At 40.4% G+C, this 16,923-nt stretch overlaps 1 protein-coding gene across 1 annotated transcript in view; it reads right to left on the bottom strand.

Moving 5' to 3' along the window:
• The window catches only part of NEB (nebulin), a 284,716-nt gene that overhangs the window by 12,891 nt on the left and 254,902 nt on the right, over nt 1-16,923 (bottom strand). The window contains exons 134-141 of the mRNA XM_082261121.1: nt 15,792-15,884; nt 12,376-12,468; nt 11,439-11,531; nt 9,752-9,844; nt 9,128-9,220; nt 7,141-7,248; nt 5,656-5,839; nt 4,203-4,295 (exon numbers count right to left, since the gene is read on the bottom strand). Coding sequence (XP_082117247.1) covers nt 4,203-4,295; nt 5,656-5,839; nt 7,141-7,248; nt 9,128-9,220; nt 9,752-9,844; nt 11,439-11,531; nt 12,376-12,468; nt 15,792-15,884 — 850 coding nt within the window. The remainder of the gene's footprint in view (nt 1-4,202; nt 4,296-5,655; nt 5,840-7,140; nt 7,249-9,127; nt 9,221-9,751; nt 9,845-11,438; nt 11,532-12,375; nt 12,469-15,791; nt 15,885-16,923) is intronic.

Below are 16,923 nucleotides of genomic sequence, written 5' to 3'. Positions count from 1 at the left end.
CTTCCTGCCAGAGGCACTCAGTTTTTTTTTCTGCCTAGTCAGGAGTAAGGACCTAGCTCCTTGCTGGGATCTCCGGTCATAGCATTTTTTTCCTTTTAAAACTGTTTTTTTTTCTCTTTTATTATTTTCTGTTCCTGTGAGAACTACAATCAACTGCTGGACTGAGCGACAGACTGAATAATCTAGATCCTTACGGTCTCCCCAGTCCCGCCAGCAAGCATGACCCGACCTTAGCTCCGCGCTAGGTCAGGCGCGACATAGATCTGCTGGGCGGGGGCTGGCCGGCAAATTAAACGTCTGGAGAGGACGCACATGACCTGTTCACGGCCTGAGTCGCAGTGGGCCTCTGGCCCGCAGCACCCCCATTCTGATGGTGCGGTGGGCTGCCTGGAGTGGTGCCCACCAGGTTCCACAGTATGGTAAGTAGTGTCTCCCCCTCTCCCCTTTGCGGGTTTTGGGGTAGACGTGGGCCCCTCCCTGGGACCGTGGGACCCCCCAGATTCCCCCCTTTCGTACTTTCTCATCCCCCACCCCCTTCCTTTGAGGTTCTGGGCTGGCTTCTGCCATGTGCTCTGAAGGGGAGCTTCCTCGGGCGCACACCTGGGGGTTACAACACCTAGGGGGTTAGGGACCAGGGCAGGGGTCCTAAGGGCTCCCGGCTGTTGTGTTGGGCTGGGGAAGCAGATGGCTCTACATCCGCGGGTCCGCGCCACACGCAGCCGGAAAATTTAGGCTGTGTCTTTGTGCCCTACAGGCCGGATGCTATTTGGGGAGGCCCCAGTGAGGGTGGCTGGAGCCACCATCCTCCGTTCGGGCATCCGCCCTCTCCCCCCGCTGTTCCTGGGCAGTTGGCTCCGGCGGGCTTTGCACCCAAGCGGGAGGCGCCCTCAGAAATTAAGGCTGCGGATTCCGGCCTACTGGGCCTTACCGACTGACTGGGCGCCTCCAGGGGGGGGCGTCCCCCAGTGAGTGTCCTGTGGCCACCCGCCTTCCCTTGGATGAGATCTGTGCGACTGGGCCTCCACCTAAATTTAGGCTGCGGCCTATTAGGCCATGCAGCCAGCTTGGCACCTTCCCTGTGGGAGGAGGGGCGCTGTGGGGGTGGTCACCTTTGTTTGGCCCTGGGTTGGCTTCCCCTTGCAGGATCGCAGTCGGCGACCCTCACCTGCCTGTTTTGTGTCTATGCAACAATCCTGATTATTATGTTTCAGGATGAGCTTAGTATGTTGCGACCCTACTGGGTCTGCGTCCATGCACTTTGAGTGCTCTTATAGTGAGGATGTTTCCTCTTCTACTGCAGCCACGCATGCAACTGTGCTGGTGATGCACTAATTGTATCGGTGCAGGCAACTTTGAACAAAAATTGGAGGATGCAGCTGCTGCTGCGTCGGAAGTTCCGGTATCCTTTGGTACCCCCAGCTCCCCAAAAGCGGCAAAAGGTCTCCCCTTTTTTCTGCCTACTTGACAAAATTGTCACGAGTCAGTGACCTAAATGCATTATGTCGATTGCTAGACGGTATCCCCTTGAGGAGTCCCTGTTTTAAAAAAATGGATAGTCCCACCCGTGGTGGATTCTCAGGGTTTCAGGCCGGATAACTCCACTTTAATTCTGGTGGAGGAGTCTCTGACTTTTAAAAACCCCTTTGATGGGAGAGCCAAGACTTTAGTCCGCCACATGTTTCCTGTGGCCGGTTCGATCCATAGGCCACCAGGTCACCATAGCATAGGTTCACCATAGCATTGGTGTCCCAGACTTTAACGGGGTGGGCAAAGCTTTTGTGCCATGATCTGGAGGGGGAACAGCTTCCCCCTGCCCTTGCGAGCTGACAGACCAGTTGGTCTAGGGGTTGCAGTTTTGTCTGTGGTGCCTCTCTGGATGCGGCTTTCTTGGTTTCTATGCTGTCCGTGACAGCAGTGGTCCTTCGGCGCCTGATATGACTGAAATACTGGTCTGCGGATCTTCCTGGATGATATCCTGTTTGGATCTTCCTGGGGGGAAGAGTACTCTTCTTCCACAGGCTGAGAGGGGCAAGGAGTCTCATCACAGAGGGTGGGTTCTTCCAGACCTGCAGAGAAGCCCTCTTCTGCCTGAAGGGGCGCCCTCACCCGTGTCTGAGGTGGGGGGACGTTTTCGCTTCTTTCCGGACCCATGGACCTTCCTGATTCAAGACAGGTGGGTCCACGAGCTGATTCAGTTTCGGCTACAAGATCAGGTTTCGGTCTTATCATCCAGTGAGGTTCTTTCCTTCCAATCTGCGTTTGTCCCCAGACTGCCTGCGGGGTCTCTTCGGAGCGGTGCAAGTCCAAGAGATGATTGTTCCAGTTCCAAAATCAGAACATTTTCAAGGTTTCTAGTCAAATCTGTTTACAGTTCCCAGGAAGGAAGGCAAGGTACGTCCAATCCTGGACCTCAATGCTTTGAACCGCTTGTGCGGGTACAGAAGTTCCGAATGGGGTCCATTCGTACAGTAGTGGCATCCCCACATCAAGGACGCTTACCTTCATATTCCATTATATGTTGGTCATCAGCATTTCCTCCCCTTGCCGTGAGTGAGGTGCAAGCTCTATTCATGGCATTACCCTTTGGTCGCCACAGCTCCTTGGGTGTTCACAAAAGTGCTGGCCCCGGTGTTGGCATTGTAGCGGCAGTGGGGGATTGTGGTACTGGGTACCTGGACTATCTTCTTTTGCAAGCAGAGTCTCTAAAAGGATACCTTGGACATTACTGTGCAGACTCTGTAGGAGCTAAGTCGGAAATTGGACTTCCAAAAATCTGCTCTGGTTCCGTCCACCAAGTTGGACTATTTGGGTCTGACTCTGGATCGGCTCCAGCCAGGGTGTTTTTTTCCAGGAGAACAAAAACTCCAAAGCTGCAGGATGCGACTTGGCTCCTGTTATTCAGCAGTCGGTCTTCTTTCTGGAATTGCATGCAGATGCTGTGCCTGATGGTGTCTACCTTCGAGGCGGTTCCTTTTGAACAGTTCCACTCCAGCCTCTGCAAAGGCAGATTCTTGCCAAGTGGGACAAGGAACCACAGTCTCTAGATAATCCTTCCTTACCCTGTACTGGACGGTGGTCCCCAGGGTTGCCAGCCTGTCTGGGTGGGGAGGCGTTTTGGGCACGGATGTGCTCAAAGAGTCTGGACTCTGGGGGAGTCAAGACTACCGATCAATATACTTGAACTTCAGGCGATAGGATTTGTCTGGCTTGTTGGACAAATCGCCTTCAGGAATGCCAGGTAAGGATCTACCAGACAATGTCACAGCCGTGGCGTATGTTTATCACCAGCGGGGCACCTGGCGGCTCGGAACGTAGCTGGCATTCTAAGGTCTAGCTGTGTCTCTGGATTGGGAACTCCCGAGGTGGACCTGTTGGCCTTTCGTTTCAACAGGAAGGTACAGAGAATTGTGGCAAGGTCTTGGGATCCTCTGGCCGGCGTCACAGACGCACCGGTGTCTCCTTGGGGCCAGTATCTTTTGATATATGCTCTTTCCTCGCCAAAAATTCTGCGAAGGATCGCGGCAGAAGGGATCTGGTCATCCTAGTGGCTCCAGACTGGCCTCGCTGGTCTTGGTACGCCGATCTGGTACGGCTGGTTGCCCCTGCCCCTTGGAGACTTTCTCTCAGAGATAATTTATTGGCCCAGGGGCCAACCTTCTATCCTGCTTTACAGTCTCTGGCTTTAACGGCTTGGCTGTTGAAGGCCAGGTGTCGCAGGATAGGGGGTTGTCTGAATCGGTGATTCCCATGCTGTAAAAGACTAAAAAATCTACCTCCTAGGAAGGTTTTACCATCGCACTGGAAGGCGTACATTGCGTTATGTGAATCTCTGGGGGTTCATTCCGTTCTTTTTTGGTGGCTCTGCAATTTTTTTTACATTTAGCATGGGCAACAGGTTGATTGTTGTTCAGCAATGCAGGAATTCAAGAACCTAAATTCAAGATCTAAAAAACTTACAAATTTGCAAACTTCAACACATTTAATATAATCATTGTGGTATACTGGATTGTGTAGGGCTTCACCTTGTGTTTCACGCATACATGACTTGGCATTTTTATCTTCTAAATTTATTTTTTTTTTTTTAGTGTAACTTAAAATTTGATTATATTTCTCTTTTTGTAACTCAATCTTTTTTACGGAGATTATTCGATTATTCAAAGTAATGAAGCCAAGGAAGCACTGACATATAGAAAGGTACCCACCAGAAAGCATGTGCAAGCTTCTTGATTGTATGTTATCTTCAGCTGGGTCATAGTCAAAGACAGATCCAGGATTTGTACGCCACACTCTAAGATCTGTGGGGAACAGAAAGAAAAAACATGAGTTGGATTGTCATATATACACCAGAACCTGACCTATTCTGTAATTTGTAATCCATAACCTGCAATCTGTTATATTACAGTATTTAAACTAAAGAATAAAAAATAAAGATAATGCATTGTAAATGAATATTAAAAAAAAACAGTTGAGTAACTGAAATTTAAATCACCTAAACATTTCACAAGAATTTGTAGATGGCTAGAGCACTAAAGAAAAAACAGCATCAAAACATATTACACTAAAGCTAATATTTGACTTGTAACTATAAAACCCATCTAAGAAGATGGTGCTCTGACACACCTCTTCTGCCTCACACACCTCCCTATTGGCCCACGAGTCAGCTCATCACATTGCTGGACCAATATACATGCTTAAAGTGATATTAAAAGGTGAAAAATGTAAAAAACGTATACGTAATATTTACCTGTTCAGTGCAGTGGTTTTTCACAGAGCAGCCCCAATCCTCCTGTTCTTAGGTCCCCCACTGATGCTCCTGGCCCCTCCCTCCTGTCAAGTGCCCCCAGAGCAAGCAGCTTTCAATGGGGGTTCCCAAGCCGTAAATTTGCGTGTCTATCTAGACAAGTAACCATGTCTCGGCCCACCACCTCTCTCTGCTCACTGGCTGTGATTGACATCCATGGCTTCCACTGCTGTCTCAGCCAATGAGGAGAGAGAGTCCCCAGAGAGCCGATGCTCTCATGCACAGCGCTGGATCCAGAGGGAGCTCAGGTAGGTATTAAGGGGAATCTGGAGGGCTGAAGAACATAGAAGGTTTTTAAAAAAAATGTTTAGCCTTTAGAACTACTTCAAATCTCGAGGCTTCCAGGGTATGTGAATGCAGCTTACTTAAATCTTAGTGTTTTTTGTGTATTTCTTCCTGATCTGTACTGTAATCCATCATGAAACAAGTCCTGCCGTGCGCCTTTTTGCAGGAGCTTCCTGTTGTAAAGCCTGTTTACCGCTACCCTCTTCCTTTCTGCAGGGTGACTGATCTTGTATCCACACTCCTCTAGTTTTTGGCAGGCATCCTGTACTGATGGACCTGCTGGATCCTACCGACAGCTTTGCTTTCTGCACAGGCTAGACCAGTTATGATTTTACTGCTACATGTATAAGGTAATATCTAGGTTTACAAAGGCATTTGGTGTGCACAATGTGGATTTATTTCCCTTGCAGCTATTAGGGAAAATGTTTAACGGAAAGTTTTTGTGCCTGGAGTTTAGGTTCAATCAAACCAGAGTAACACTTCAAATTGAAGGGTTCTCTTCCCTAGAGAAGCTTGAAGGCACTGGTCCTAATATACAAAACAGAGGAACTGAAGATGTTATCGAGTACCTGTTGTGACATCTTGATCCTGTTCACTTCTCTTGCGCTCAATTTCCACAACTTTCCTCTGGATTCCTCTGTAGTTAATGTCACTGAAGTCAATGGTGTTTTTCTTTACTCTCTCTGTTATTGGGTCAGTGACCACAGGAGTGAAACTTCCCTTCTGTTTTTCAAAATCTTCGTGGTATCTCACCTATGAACAAAAAAAAAAACATAATTAGCCATCTTTACTGTAAAACTATACTGATATAAATCTGTCTGTACATGTAGGATGATCACCAGGTTTAGCTGTACTTAGCTACAATCTCATATTTTGGCAGTGGATCCTTCTCAATGAACATATCATGGGGGAATTTTTATCAGACAGGTTTAAAAATCTTGTCCATTCTTTGTTGTTTCCCCAATAGGCTGATGCCAGGACAGCCTCTTGCAGTCTTTCACAGAGTCTATGCAGCAGTGCTCAGAGAGTGCTTAGGGGAAATAGTACCAGGAACAAATCAGGTGTGCTGCCATGAACATGTTGATAGGAAGAGACAGCAGATTTATATTAGTGTGCTGCTTCTTTTTTCACTGTCAAGTCAAAGGATGGTGTTGGGGAGGGTTATATATTATATCACTACAGCTGTATATCATCTTGTGAATGCTGACACATGCAGCACGTATAACTCCAGGGACAGATGCCTGTGAACTAGTGGATGTCTCTGTCTATTCTTTTTCCAGCTGTCCTGTTTAAGCCTCATGATTTGGTCCAAGTAGTTAAAGCTTGAACACACTTCCTACAACATTGAATGATTGAGCAGCATCAAACTCATTAAGATAAGGAAATGACTAATGGTTATTAACCGGTCTCTACATCAATTGCTTCTTTCCAGCTACTCAAGCAGTGTTGCTTTAGTGTTCCCAAACTCTAGATGCTCTGCCAATAGAGGACGATGCTTATTTAAAGTCATAGATGGTGGCATATGTCATTAATTTACACTCATGCATCTATATCCTCTTGCCTATCTGCACATGTGGATACCGTTCTGACTATCCCCACTGCAATTTTGATGCCCTTTCTGGAGGTTTACATATTTTGGAGTTTTGAGGGGCCAGAGGATTGGGACATTAGTCCCTGACCCATCCACTCATTTTTCCTGGCTACTTTTAGACATCATTTGGGGAGTAGGAGTTAGGTGGGAAGACAAATGTCTCTTTTGAACAGGGATGGATGTAATGTGTTCACATACATTTGTATTTGATATTGCTATTTAGTGAATTTTAACTTCGATAACATTTTTTTTTTTCATACATCATCTGGTTTATAGCACTAATCGTCTCTGAAGGTAACGACTTTTAGAGGGTGGAAGCCTTATCCACCCACCACAACCCTTTTCTTTTGTTGGTGGTGGGGAGGGTACCTGTAAGCTAAAGTGCAGCAGAAAAATCTTTTGGCAGGTAAAACATTAGTCCTTTTTACTCATAAAAAACTAAAACAATGGCATGTAGTATTACCGCTGAAATATGGCGCTGACTTTCACGAACACGTCTCATTTCAGGTGTATCCATTACATAGGCAGCTCTGCCTTGTATCTGCTTACGGAACTGGTCAGAGTATAGAACCTGAGGGTGAAGAAACAAATAGTGATTGGACTGCACAAGGCTTTTTTTTCTATCCGGGTAGTAGGAGAGTTATTAAAAGCAGTAGTTGAACAACAAACCGTAGGTTACTAGAGCACAAGCCACTGGGGTCAGGACACTTATATATTTCTTACCTGATTGTCAGAAAGACTGAAACCTTGAAATTAGTTACAGATTTGTTTTTCTTAGAAAATTGTTAAACATAACAAGTTAATTATTTAACAAATATTAGATTGTTGTAGTTTCCTTATTACTCTTTTAGCACCACAAGTTAATATTACTACATCTTTGTATTAGTCATGTTTGTAGTTTAACACCAAGGTGATTGGTTTATAACATTTCTATTGTAATGGTAACTAGTTGCTTCAGTACCATTCGCTCTACCGGGAGTTTTTGAAATGTTACATCGCTGTATAACTAGAAACATAGAAGCAAAGAAGATTGACACCATGAAAAGATTAGGAGGTCCATAGGGTCTGCCATTTTTAACATTTTAGTCCGAGGACAGACCAGTTCCAAGCATGTTTGTTTACTTCTGTCTTGACTCGCTACCTCTGCTGGAAGATTGTTCCTACAATCTAGTAATCTCTTGGTAAAGTAAAACTTTCTAACTTTACCCTGGAACTTTCCTCGTGCTAGCTTGAGGTCATCCCCCTGTGTTCTTGATGAATGCTTTCATATTTACAAACTGGACATAGATCAGTTGGAAAAACAGAGATAACCTGAAGCTTTTCTCCTGTTTGGCTCTGCCAAACACACGCACCCAAGTCTGCTCTTAGCATACATGGTAATGCCTATGAAGCAGGCAAGTGCAGCCACATACTCCTAGAACAGACTTGACCCAAATTATTCAACCAGGTGTGTCAGGTGGCAATTATAACAAAAAAACTGTTCTCTAGTTTGGATGGAAAAGGCAAGGTCAGCTAGCTTTAATATCTAACAATACTTTAAATAGTTGCATTTACTTTGTTTGAGTTACTACTTTACAATATACTCAAATTAATCCAAACTTTGAGTCGGGGAGAGGTTTGGGTGGTTTTGCATCACAGATTATATCGACCCTAATCCCTATGGTTTCCTTTCTTCATGGGCCAATCATCTAATGGACTGAATATGCACACTGGCAACAGTATTTCATCATAGCTTCCAAATATATTTATAACTTCACATTTATAAAAAAAAAAAAAAAAAAATGCTAAGGTAGATTTCTTTTGTTGTTCTTGAGAATGACTTAGTTCTGCTATACTGTATATCATAAAGAATACAGCAAGAAGTTTAAAGGCATACTGTACATATTAGTGAAAAAAAAATACTTCTGCTTATAGCTAAAAAATACTAAGATAGAAAAGCATAAGTACTGAGTCTGTAATAGACCAATTGCCAGCTAAATAGTGAAAACCCCATTAAACTTTATATCTAGCCAATTGTTTTTCGTTATGTTTTGTGTTTTGGATCATTCTGTGAGGATACATTTTTATTGCTTAACTTTCTCCTTCTCCTACTTTCTGTCCTGTTGACACTCTGTCATCCCCTGAGAAACAGTAAATAATTAGGACAGGAAGTAAGGGAAAATCTTCCCAATAAGGACACTGGTGGCAAAAAGGCCTCTTCCAACAGAAAATAAAAAGTCCAAAGTTATATTCATTAATATTCTAGTTTTTAAGTGTTATCATTTTAATAGGAAAATAATGTTATATTTTAGTTTTCAAAATGTTAACCATATTTTTTTTTACTCTGTTTAGGTACAAAAATCCATCTTTTGCAATTAGATTAACATAGGCATACACAGCACAAATTAAGTATTATGTATTAAGTAATATGTTTTAGGAATGAATGCCTTGACTGAGTTACATAAAAATACCGAGCTAATATTTTCTTGGTTGCGTTTAACACGCTCCATCTCAGGGGTTACAGGTGTTGGGGTGGCTTTTCCAAAATGTTCTTTATATGACACCTACAGTGTACAAAGAAGCATTTATATATCACAGTACATACAAGCATAATATATTGCTGTGTTATTGTTTAGGGTCACATAACTGCACATAGGAGGAGGAGGTTGTAAGAGAAGATACTGTTAGGCTTGGAGCAATAGCAGAAATACATATTCACAACTTGCAAAAACATGTTTGCTGCAGTATAACATTGCTGCTATTATCAAATTGTCAATAATTTCATTGTTCAGAAATTGTACAGGCCAGTTATAAAAGCTGTTTCTTTTTTTTTTCCATTCAGAAATTTTATCTCATATGCCAACTAATTCTTCCGAAGCACCAGATGACCTGAATTTTATATGATAACACCCTCAAAGCTGTTCAGAAAATATCTAGATTATTATTTGGAAGGAGATTTTGGAGGAATTTGGGTTGATTTAACCCAGTACAAAAGCGAATAAAAATTAGAGTAAGCAAAACTGTAAATTAAGTTACTGTCAAGGGAAAACTGAGGCGTTATTACTGGTGTTATTAGCATATTCAGCAGAAAGTACCATGCTAATGTTTTCTTGATTGCGTCTGACCCTCTCCAACTCTGGAGTGTCTGTAGTGGGTGTACATTTCCCCAGATTTTCTTTGTATAAAACCTACAGGTTATAAAGGTAGGCAGGATTAACCATTTTAAACATTTTGCAGATTTTGGGTTACTCTTAACTTTTTGTCATCATTTTTTGATGATTCCAAAAACTAAAGAAAGAGCAAGCCTCAAAATATTCTGTGTATTTAGCAGAACAAAGTAGAGCCTTAAGCAGCCCAATAGCTTGCCTTTTCTCCCATCCATCCACAACCCCATTCTTGAAAATATATTAAGAGCTAAATAAAAAAAAAGGCAATAGAACACTGCTTTGATTACTTTTGAAATATTATACCAAATTAAATTAAAGTCAGGCAACATGCCATGATGAAGATAGGAGCACATTGTGTCCTACAAAGACCCAATTTATGCAGGATGATATTCCAGACTATTCTCTGTGAATAGTTTTGAAATGCTGGCAAGGATGTGAAAAGTGGAGCTGTCAATAGTCAGATTGTAAAGAAATATAAGTATACTTTGAAAAGATGAGACAAACCAGGAGTCGTGTGGAAGTTACGTATATTTAGCTCTTGACTGAATTATGTTCAGTATGCAGGGATAAATCTTTTTTTTTTTTTTAAAGATATTTTTATTGAAGGGATTAATATTTTTAACATAAAATTCAAGAATTGGATTAAGGACTGAGATAATTATATCTGAAATATATGAAATAGAAGATAACTTGAAAGATGATGAGATACTAGATATATTATTTGAGGTTTGTTTTTTGAGCAGTTCAGAGTCAAAGATCCTAAGCACATTTTCTAAATTATTTTAAGAAAATAATTACCTTGAAAAGATAGTTATTCTGAACGAAAGATAGACAATATAAAACAATATATTGGTGACACATGGTAAAAAATAGGGAAGGATCACAAACACAAGGCATACTTCTGGATTATGTTAAAGAGAGGATTTCAAAAGATTTTATGATGCAAAAAAGCATAAAAGCTGTGATTCTTTTTTGGAAAGTGATGAAATATGTTAAAAAATTAAAAGTTATTTAAAATTGGGATTAGCAGAATAGCTTTTAAAACATACAGGGAGTAATGGAAACAGTGTTTAAATAGGACGAGTAGAAAAATTAATTGATAATTTAACTTAATGGTAAATGGTGGGGGGAATGGTGTGGTTTTAGCAATAAAAGCATGTTCAGTTATTTAATTTTGAAGAAAAAGTGCAAGTTCTGGAATTAGGAGGGATGTTGTATAGCAGAGATTAAAAGTCACAAATGTAATTATAGTAGACATAGTAAAATATTTTTTTTGGTTAAGAAATAATGGAATGGGAGTTAACAGAGCAATAAGGTATAAAGTAAGGATTGCCTTTAGCTTTTTTTTTTGCTTGCACATGACTAGTTAATGGAAGTCAGCAGAGGTTCACCTCATACACTAAGCTAAGGGAAATTTCCCTTGCAGTTTATCAACCCCAAGGAGAATAATGTTAAAAATGTTATGAGGTTGAAATGTATCTAACTGCAGTGTGTGAATAGAAATTTAATAGGGTAAATCATTTACGACTTAGGTTATTAAGGTCAGAGTTAAAGATGTTATAGTGAGGGATTTTAAGTGAGACTTTAGAGGCATCTTTTTAGTTTTTGAAAATACCGAGCTAATATGTTCTTGATTGCGCTTAACTCTCTCCATCTCAGGAGTCACAGGCACTGGTGTTGCTGTTCCCAAGTTTTCTTTGTACATAACCTGATGGTACAAGAAGGTACCCCAGAAATATTACTGATGTTTAAGAAAACAAAACACATAGCTGTTTAGAAAAAAATAGGCTTTGTTAAATAGTTTCTGAGCAATGACTGATAGACGGAAAGGTCAGTAGAGAGCTGGTTCACATGTGAAATATTTCATTTAAAGTAACTTTGTTGCTGGGTTTAAGTTTTACTTGCAAACAAAGAGGCTTTGTACTCACATGTCTCACCGCCAGTTGCTTTCATCTTCACTCTCTTGAAGAGCTACGCTCTGCCTAAAAAATCTCCACATTCAAAACTTTGGGAGTGTAAGATGCCTACATCCCCCTGCGTGCCCTGTGGTGGTTCCTTCCTCTGACCCCTGTGTTAATTTGGTATCTAGCAGTGACATAAGGAACCACAGTGTGCAGCAGGGGTCCAGGAAGAATGCCTGGTGTGAAAAATCAATTGCTGTGTAAGAAAGTGAAGATTGCCGAAACAGATGGAGGACAGGCAAGTAAAAAACTCTTCTTTTGCAGGTGTTACTTTGCTACATTTTTTCTAACCCAGCAACATAATCACTTCAATAGATTGTTGCTATGGCACAACCCAGTTAAAGTAAGTAATGTCATTTTTAATAGATATAGGTTTATAAGGTTTACATTAACCACTAATTATTTAGTCATGTTTTAGGGTTTCTGGGAAAGTATGTTAATGTAATTATTTAGAAATATTATGAGGTATATATATATATATATGTTAATATACATTTGAATAGAAAAAATGACCAGTGATGGTTATAATGTCAATAATTAAAATGTTGCTGTTAGAGGGAATTTAAACCAATTTCTCAGATTTGAAAATACCATGCTAATGTTCTCTTGGTTGCGTTTGACCCTCTCCATTTCTGGAGTCACGGGTGTCGGGGTGCCCTGCCCCAAGCTATCCTTGTACAAAACCTGGAGACACAAAAGATCACTCAAAATAGCACCAATACCTATGTTAAATTATTCTTTAAAGACCTAAAACATTTCTAAGAGATGTGTGCATATAGGTAGCTTTCTTTTGCTTATGTACTATTAAATTGGTAAATTCTACTCACTACTCGAGGAAAATGTTTAGCTAACACTGCACAAGGTCCTCAAGTGCTGATACATATACACCATTTAAAAAGAAAAAGTGATTTTTTTTTTCTATTCCCACCTGAATTATTAACAGTTTAAATGGGAAGGAGTAGACCTCCAGTATACACAAACCTTAAAAGGAGTCACAGGTAAAATTCAGTATTATTCCTGTTTCCACACATTTCCAAAACCTAAAACATTAAGGAAAATCCATACTGAAAGGAATACATTAGCTGCCATGGATTCTAAGTAGTATTTTACCTGTCTCTTGCTCTAGTATTTTCTTAGTTACTGACCTCACACAGGTAATCCAAAGTCAGAATTTCTAATCTATAAAACTGCAGTCACTGGCCCAGAAAGCCATGAAGCCAGAGAACTAGTATTTTCAGATAGAGGGGTCAGCACTAACAATTAGGGATGAGCAAGGTAATTTTAGCAAAGGAGATCTCAGAGTGAAATTCGGTAACTACTCTTTTTTTTTTTTTTTTTTTTTTTAGAGGATTTTTTCTTTATTCAGGGTAGTTTCGTTTATTTCATTCCAATCAAAGTACTTTTCATTTTCTTTGTGTAATTAATAGTTATTTGTGTAATGCGATATTAAAGTTCTTTTTAGAATTGCTTGTTTTTTTTTTTTGTTTTTTTTTTTGGGGGGGGGGGGTCATTTTCTAGCAGAAGAACAGGCCCAGGATTACCTAAATGCATTTCACCATAATGGTGAAAATGTGTTAAAATCCCAATTATTTCACTAAATGTTTAGGGATAATAAAACTCTCAGTACTGCTTATCCCTATTGACAGCCTCAACTCTTTTTCAGTACAGGTTTAACGCTTTACATGATCAGTGATATATTTCTACAAAATAAACTCCCACTGTGCCTTAGAGTGTAAAACGCAGCATGAGATTATCAGTAAAATACATTTGTTAAAAACAAATTTAAATGCAGATCTGCTTTTGATTTAGTTAAATACATATTTGCGCCTTTTCGGAATGCAGTGCTCTTCTGCCTATTTGTTAACATATTTTTAACAAGCAATTTGGAGGCCTTCCCAATGTAAAGGAACTGCTTGGCATTGCTACCAAAGGCATGTTTTTATAAATTTTTTAATGTCACCCCGGTGCCAGCATGGCTATATAATTGTTAAAAAAAAATTATCCCTACTGCATATACAGTGGGTAAAATAATTATTTGATACCCTGCAGATTTTGTAAATTTGCCTACCTACAAAGAAATGAAGGGTCTCTAATTGTTATCATAGGTGTATCTTAAATAATAGAGACAGAATATCAACCAAAAATCCAGAAAAAACACGTGATACAAATTGAGTTGCAGTTCAGTGAGTAAAATTAGTATTTGATCCCCTACCAACCAACAATAATTCTGGCTCCAACAGACTGGCTAGAATATGTGCTCATGTGGTACACAGTATGGTCCTGTCAATTTAAGAAGGTGCTCCTAACAACAACTCGCAATGTGTATAAAAGTCATCTGTCCACAGAATCTCTTTCTTCTATTCAAACCTCACCATCATGGGCAAGATCAAAGAGCTGTCAAAGGACATCAGGGACAAGATTGTAGACCAGCACAAGGCTGGAATGGGCTATAAGACCATCAGCAAGAAGTTTGGTGAGAAGGAGACAACTGTTGGAACAATTATTTGCAAATGGAAGGAATACAAAATAACCATCAATCGCCCTCGGTCTGGAGCTCCATGCAAGATTTTGCACCATGGGGTAAGGATGATCATGAGAAAAGTGAGGGATCAGTCCAGAACTACACAGGAGGAGATTGTGAATGATCTCAAGACAATTGGGACCACAGTCACCAAACAAACAATTGGTAACACAATATACTGCTATGAATTGAAATCCTGCAGCGCCCCTAGGGTCCCCCTCCTCAAGAAGGCACAAGTTACAGGCCCATTTTAAGTTTGCCAGTGAACATCTAAATGATTCAGAGAAGGATCCGGAGAAAGTTCTGTGGTCAGATGAGACCAAAATTGAGCTCTTTGGCATTAACTCGACTTGCCATATTTGGGGGAAGAAAATGCTGACTATGACCCTAAGAACACCATCCCTACAGTCAAGCATGGAGGTGGAAACATTATGCTCAGGGCTGTTTCTCTGCCAATGGACGGGGCCATGTATTCTGAAATCTTGAATGAGATTCCCTCAGCCAGAACACTGAAGATGGGTCACAGGTGGGTCTTCCAGCATGACAATGACCCAAAACATACCGCCAAGACAATAAAGAAGTGGCTCAAGAAGAACCACATTAAGATCATGGAATGGCCTAGCCAGCCTCCAGACCCTAATCCTATAGAAAATGTATGGAGGGAGCTGAAACTTCGAGTTACCAAGCGACGGTCAAGAAACCTTAAGAATTTAAAGAATATCTGTAAAGAAGAATGGACCAAAATCCCTCCTGAGATGTCTGCAATCCTTGTAACCAACTACAAGAAATGTCTTACCTCTGTGCTTGCCAACAAGGGTTTCTCCACCAAGTATTAAATCATGTTTTGCTTGGGGATGAAATACTTTTTTTACTCACTGAACTGCAACTCAATTTATAACATTTGTATCATGTGTTTTTCTGGATTTTTGGTTGATATTTTGTCTCTATCATTTAAAATACAGCTATGATAAAAAAATGATAGACTCTTCATTTCTTTGTAAGTGGACAAATAATTATTTGCCCCACTGTAACATGATTCTAAATTAGGTTGTTTTTAACGGTCGATCAACTAGTAATATATACTAGTAGTGGTAAAGTATTATATATTAGTGACCAATAAATGCAGAAAAAATACATTGAATAAATCTTATAAATACAGTATGCTCCTGACAATACTGGTCAATGAATACAATCAGAAAAAATACAGTTAGGACGACTTTCAGTAACAAGGAAAGGACAATAGTAATGGGTGGGGTGGGGGGGGATTCCTTCAGTTAGTTTGTTATGTAATTAACTGTTAATATAATTTCTGTTCATTTCATAAGGAATGCAAACTAACACATCTACTATGACTTAAAGACAGTGAGACATGAGAGTAGTGCTGACATTAGAAAGGAACTAAGGATATGAAGGGCTCTTTAGTAAAGGGAGAGCATAAGGGGCACCAGCAAGCCATGACTAAAGTATAAACATGATCAGCCACTACCGAGCTGATGTTCTTCTGTGTCTCCTTTACGCGTTTCACTTCCGGAAGGTCAGAAATTGGAGTACCTTGTCCAACAATTTCCTTGTATTTTATCTATGAAATTACACACAGTGGAGAAACAAAAATGATGCACATTTAGCACATAAGACAGTTCCATACATGGCTGCATGTATGTTTATACACAGTATGTGATGGACTATGCATGCAATTCATGAAAACATCAGTATTTAGTATCATGATGGGTTGCGCGTATCCGAGTTGTGATTACCTTTTGTCTTGATTTATTCTTACTACACTAAAAACATTATAGAAACTGCTGTCTGCCTGCTCACTACAGACTAGGGATGTCAATGAAAGTCCAACCTATGTCTTAGAATATGTGACATCAGTGATAATGCAGCTTGTGAACATATAAGTAGCAAGATTTTTATTGTATGGCTTACTATTTACTGACAACCATACCCATAATTGAGTCAGCAGAAGACCAAGTGGGGTTGATTTACTAAAACTGGAGAGTGTAAAATCTGGTGCAGCTGTGCAAGGTAACCAATCAACTTCAGTTTGTTCAATTAAGCTTTGACAATAAAACCTAGAAGCTGATTGGTTTCTATGCAGAGCTGCACCATATTTTGCACTCTCCAGTTTTAGTAAATCCCCAGTTAGTCTACAGCCTAGGTTATCAACAATGACACAATTATCTACTGAACTGATGCACCATCTTTTTAGTGCTTTTAAACACTTTCTGGTAAACTGCTAGTGAATCAGTTCTGCTTCAGCTCAGAATGTGCCTGGAATTATCTCCCTATAGCCATTAATTATGTTTAGAATTTTAAAACAAGTTTAAATCTGGTGGCTGAGGAAAATTGTATCTTCTAGTATGTACTCATTGATACATTAGGTTTAAAGTTATTACCTCCTGATCCATTGCAACAAATTAAATTACAATATGCTTGCGTTCTCTTTAGAAGTTAAAAATAACATAAGAAGTCAAGATTAATCTTAAAGAGGTGCCTGAACATACCTGTTTTATTTTCCTTAGTGCCCCAAAGCTCGAGCACTCAGTATGCAAATGATGGCTTTTAGTTCCAAAGTTGCGCTAGTATGGTCCCTTGTTTGGGAGCTCTGAGAGTGC

The sequence above is a fragment of the Pelophylax lessonae genome, assembly GCF_965119305.1.
Source record: "Pelophylax lessonae genome assembly, chromosome: 6".
Taxonomy (NCBI): domain Eukaryota; kingdom Metazoa; phylum Chordata; class Amphibia; order Anura; family Ranidae; genus Pelophylax; species Pelophylax lessonae.
This window is presented reverse-complemented; position numbering and strand designations above follow the sequence as displayed.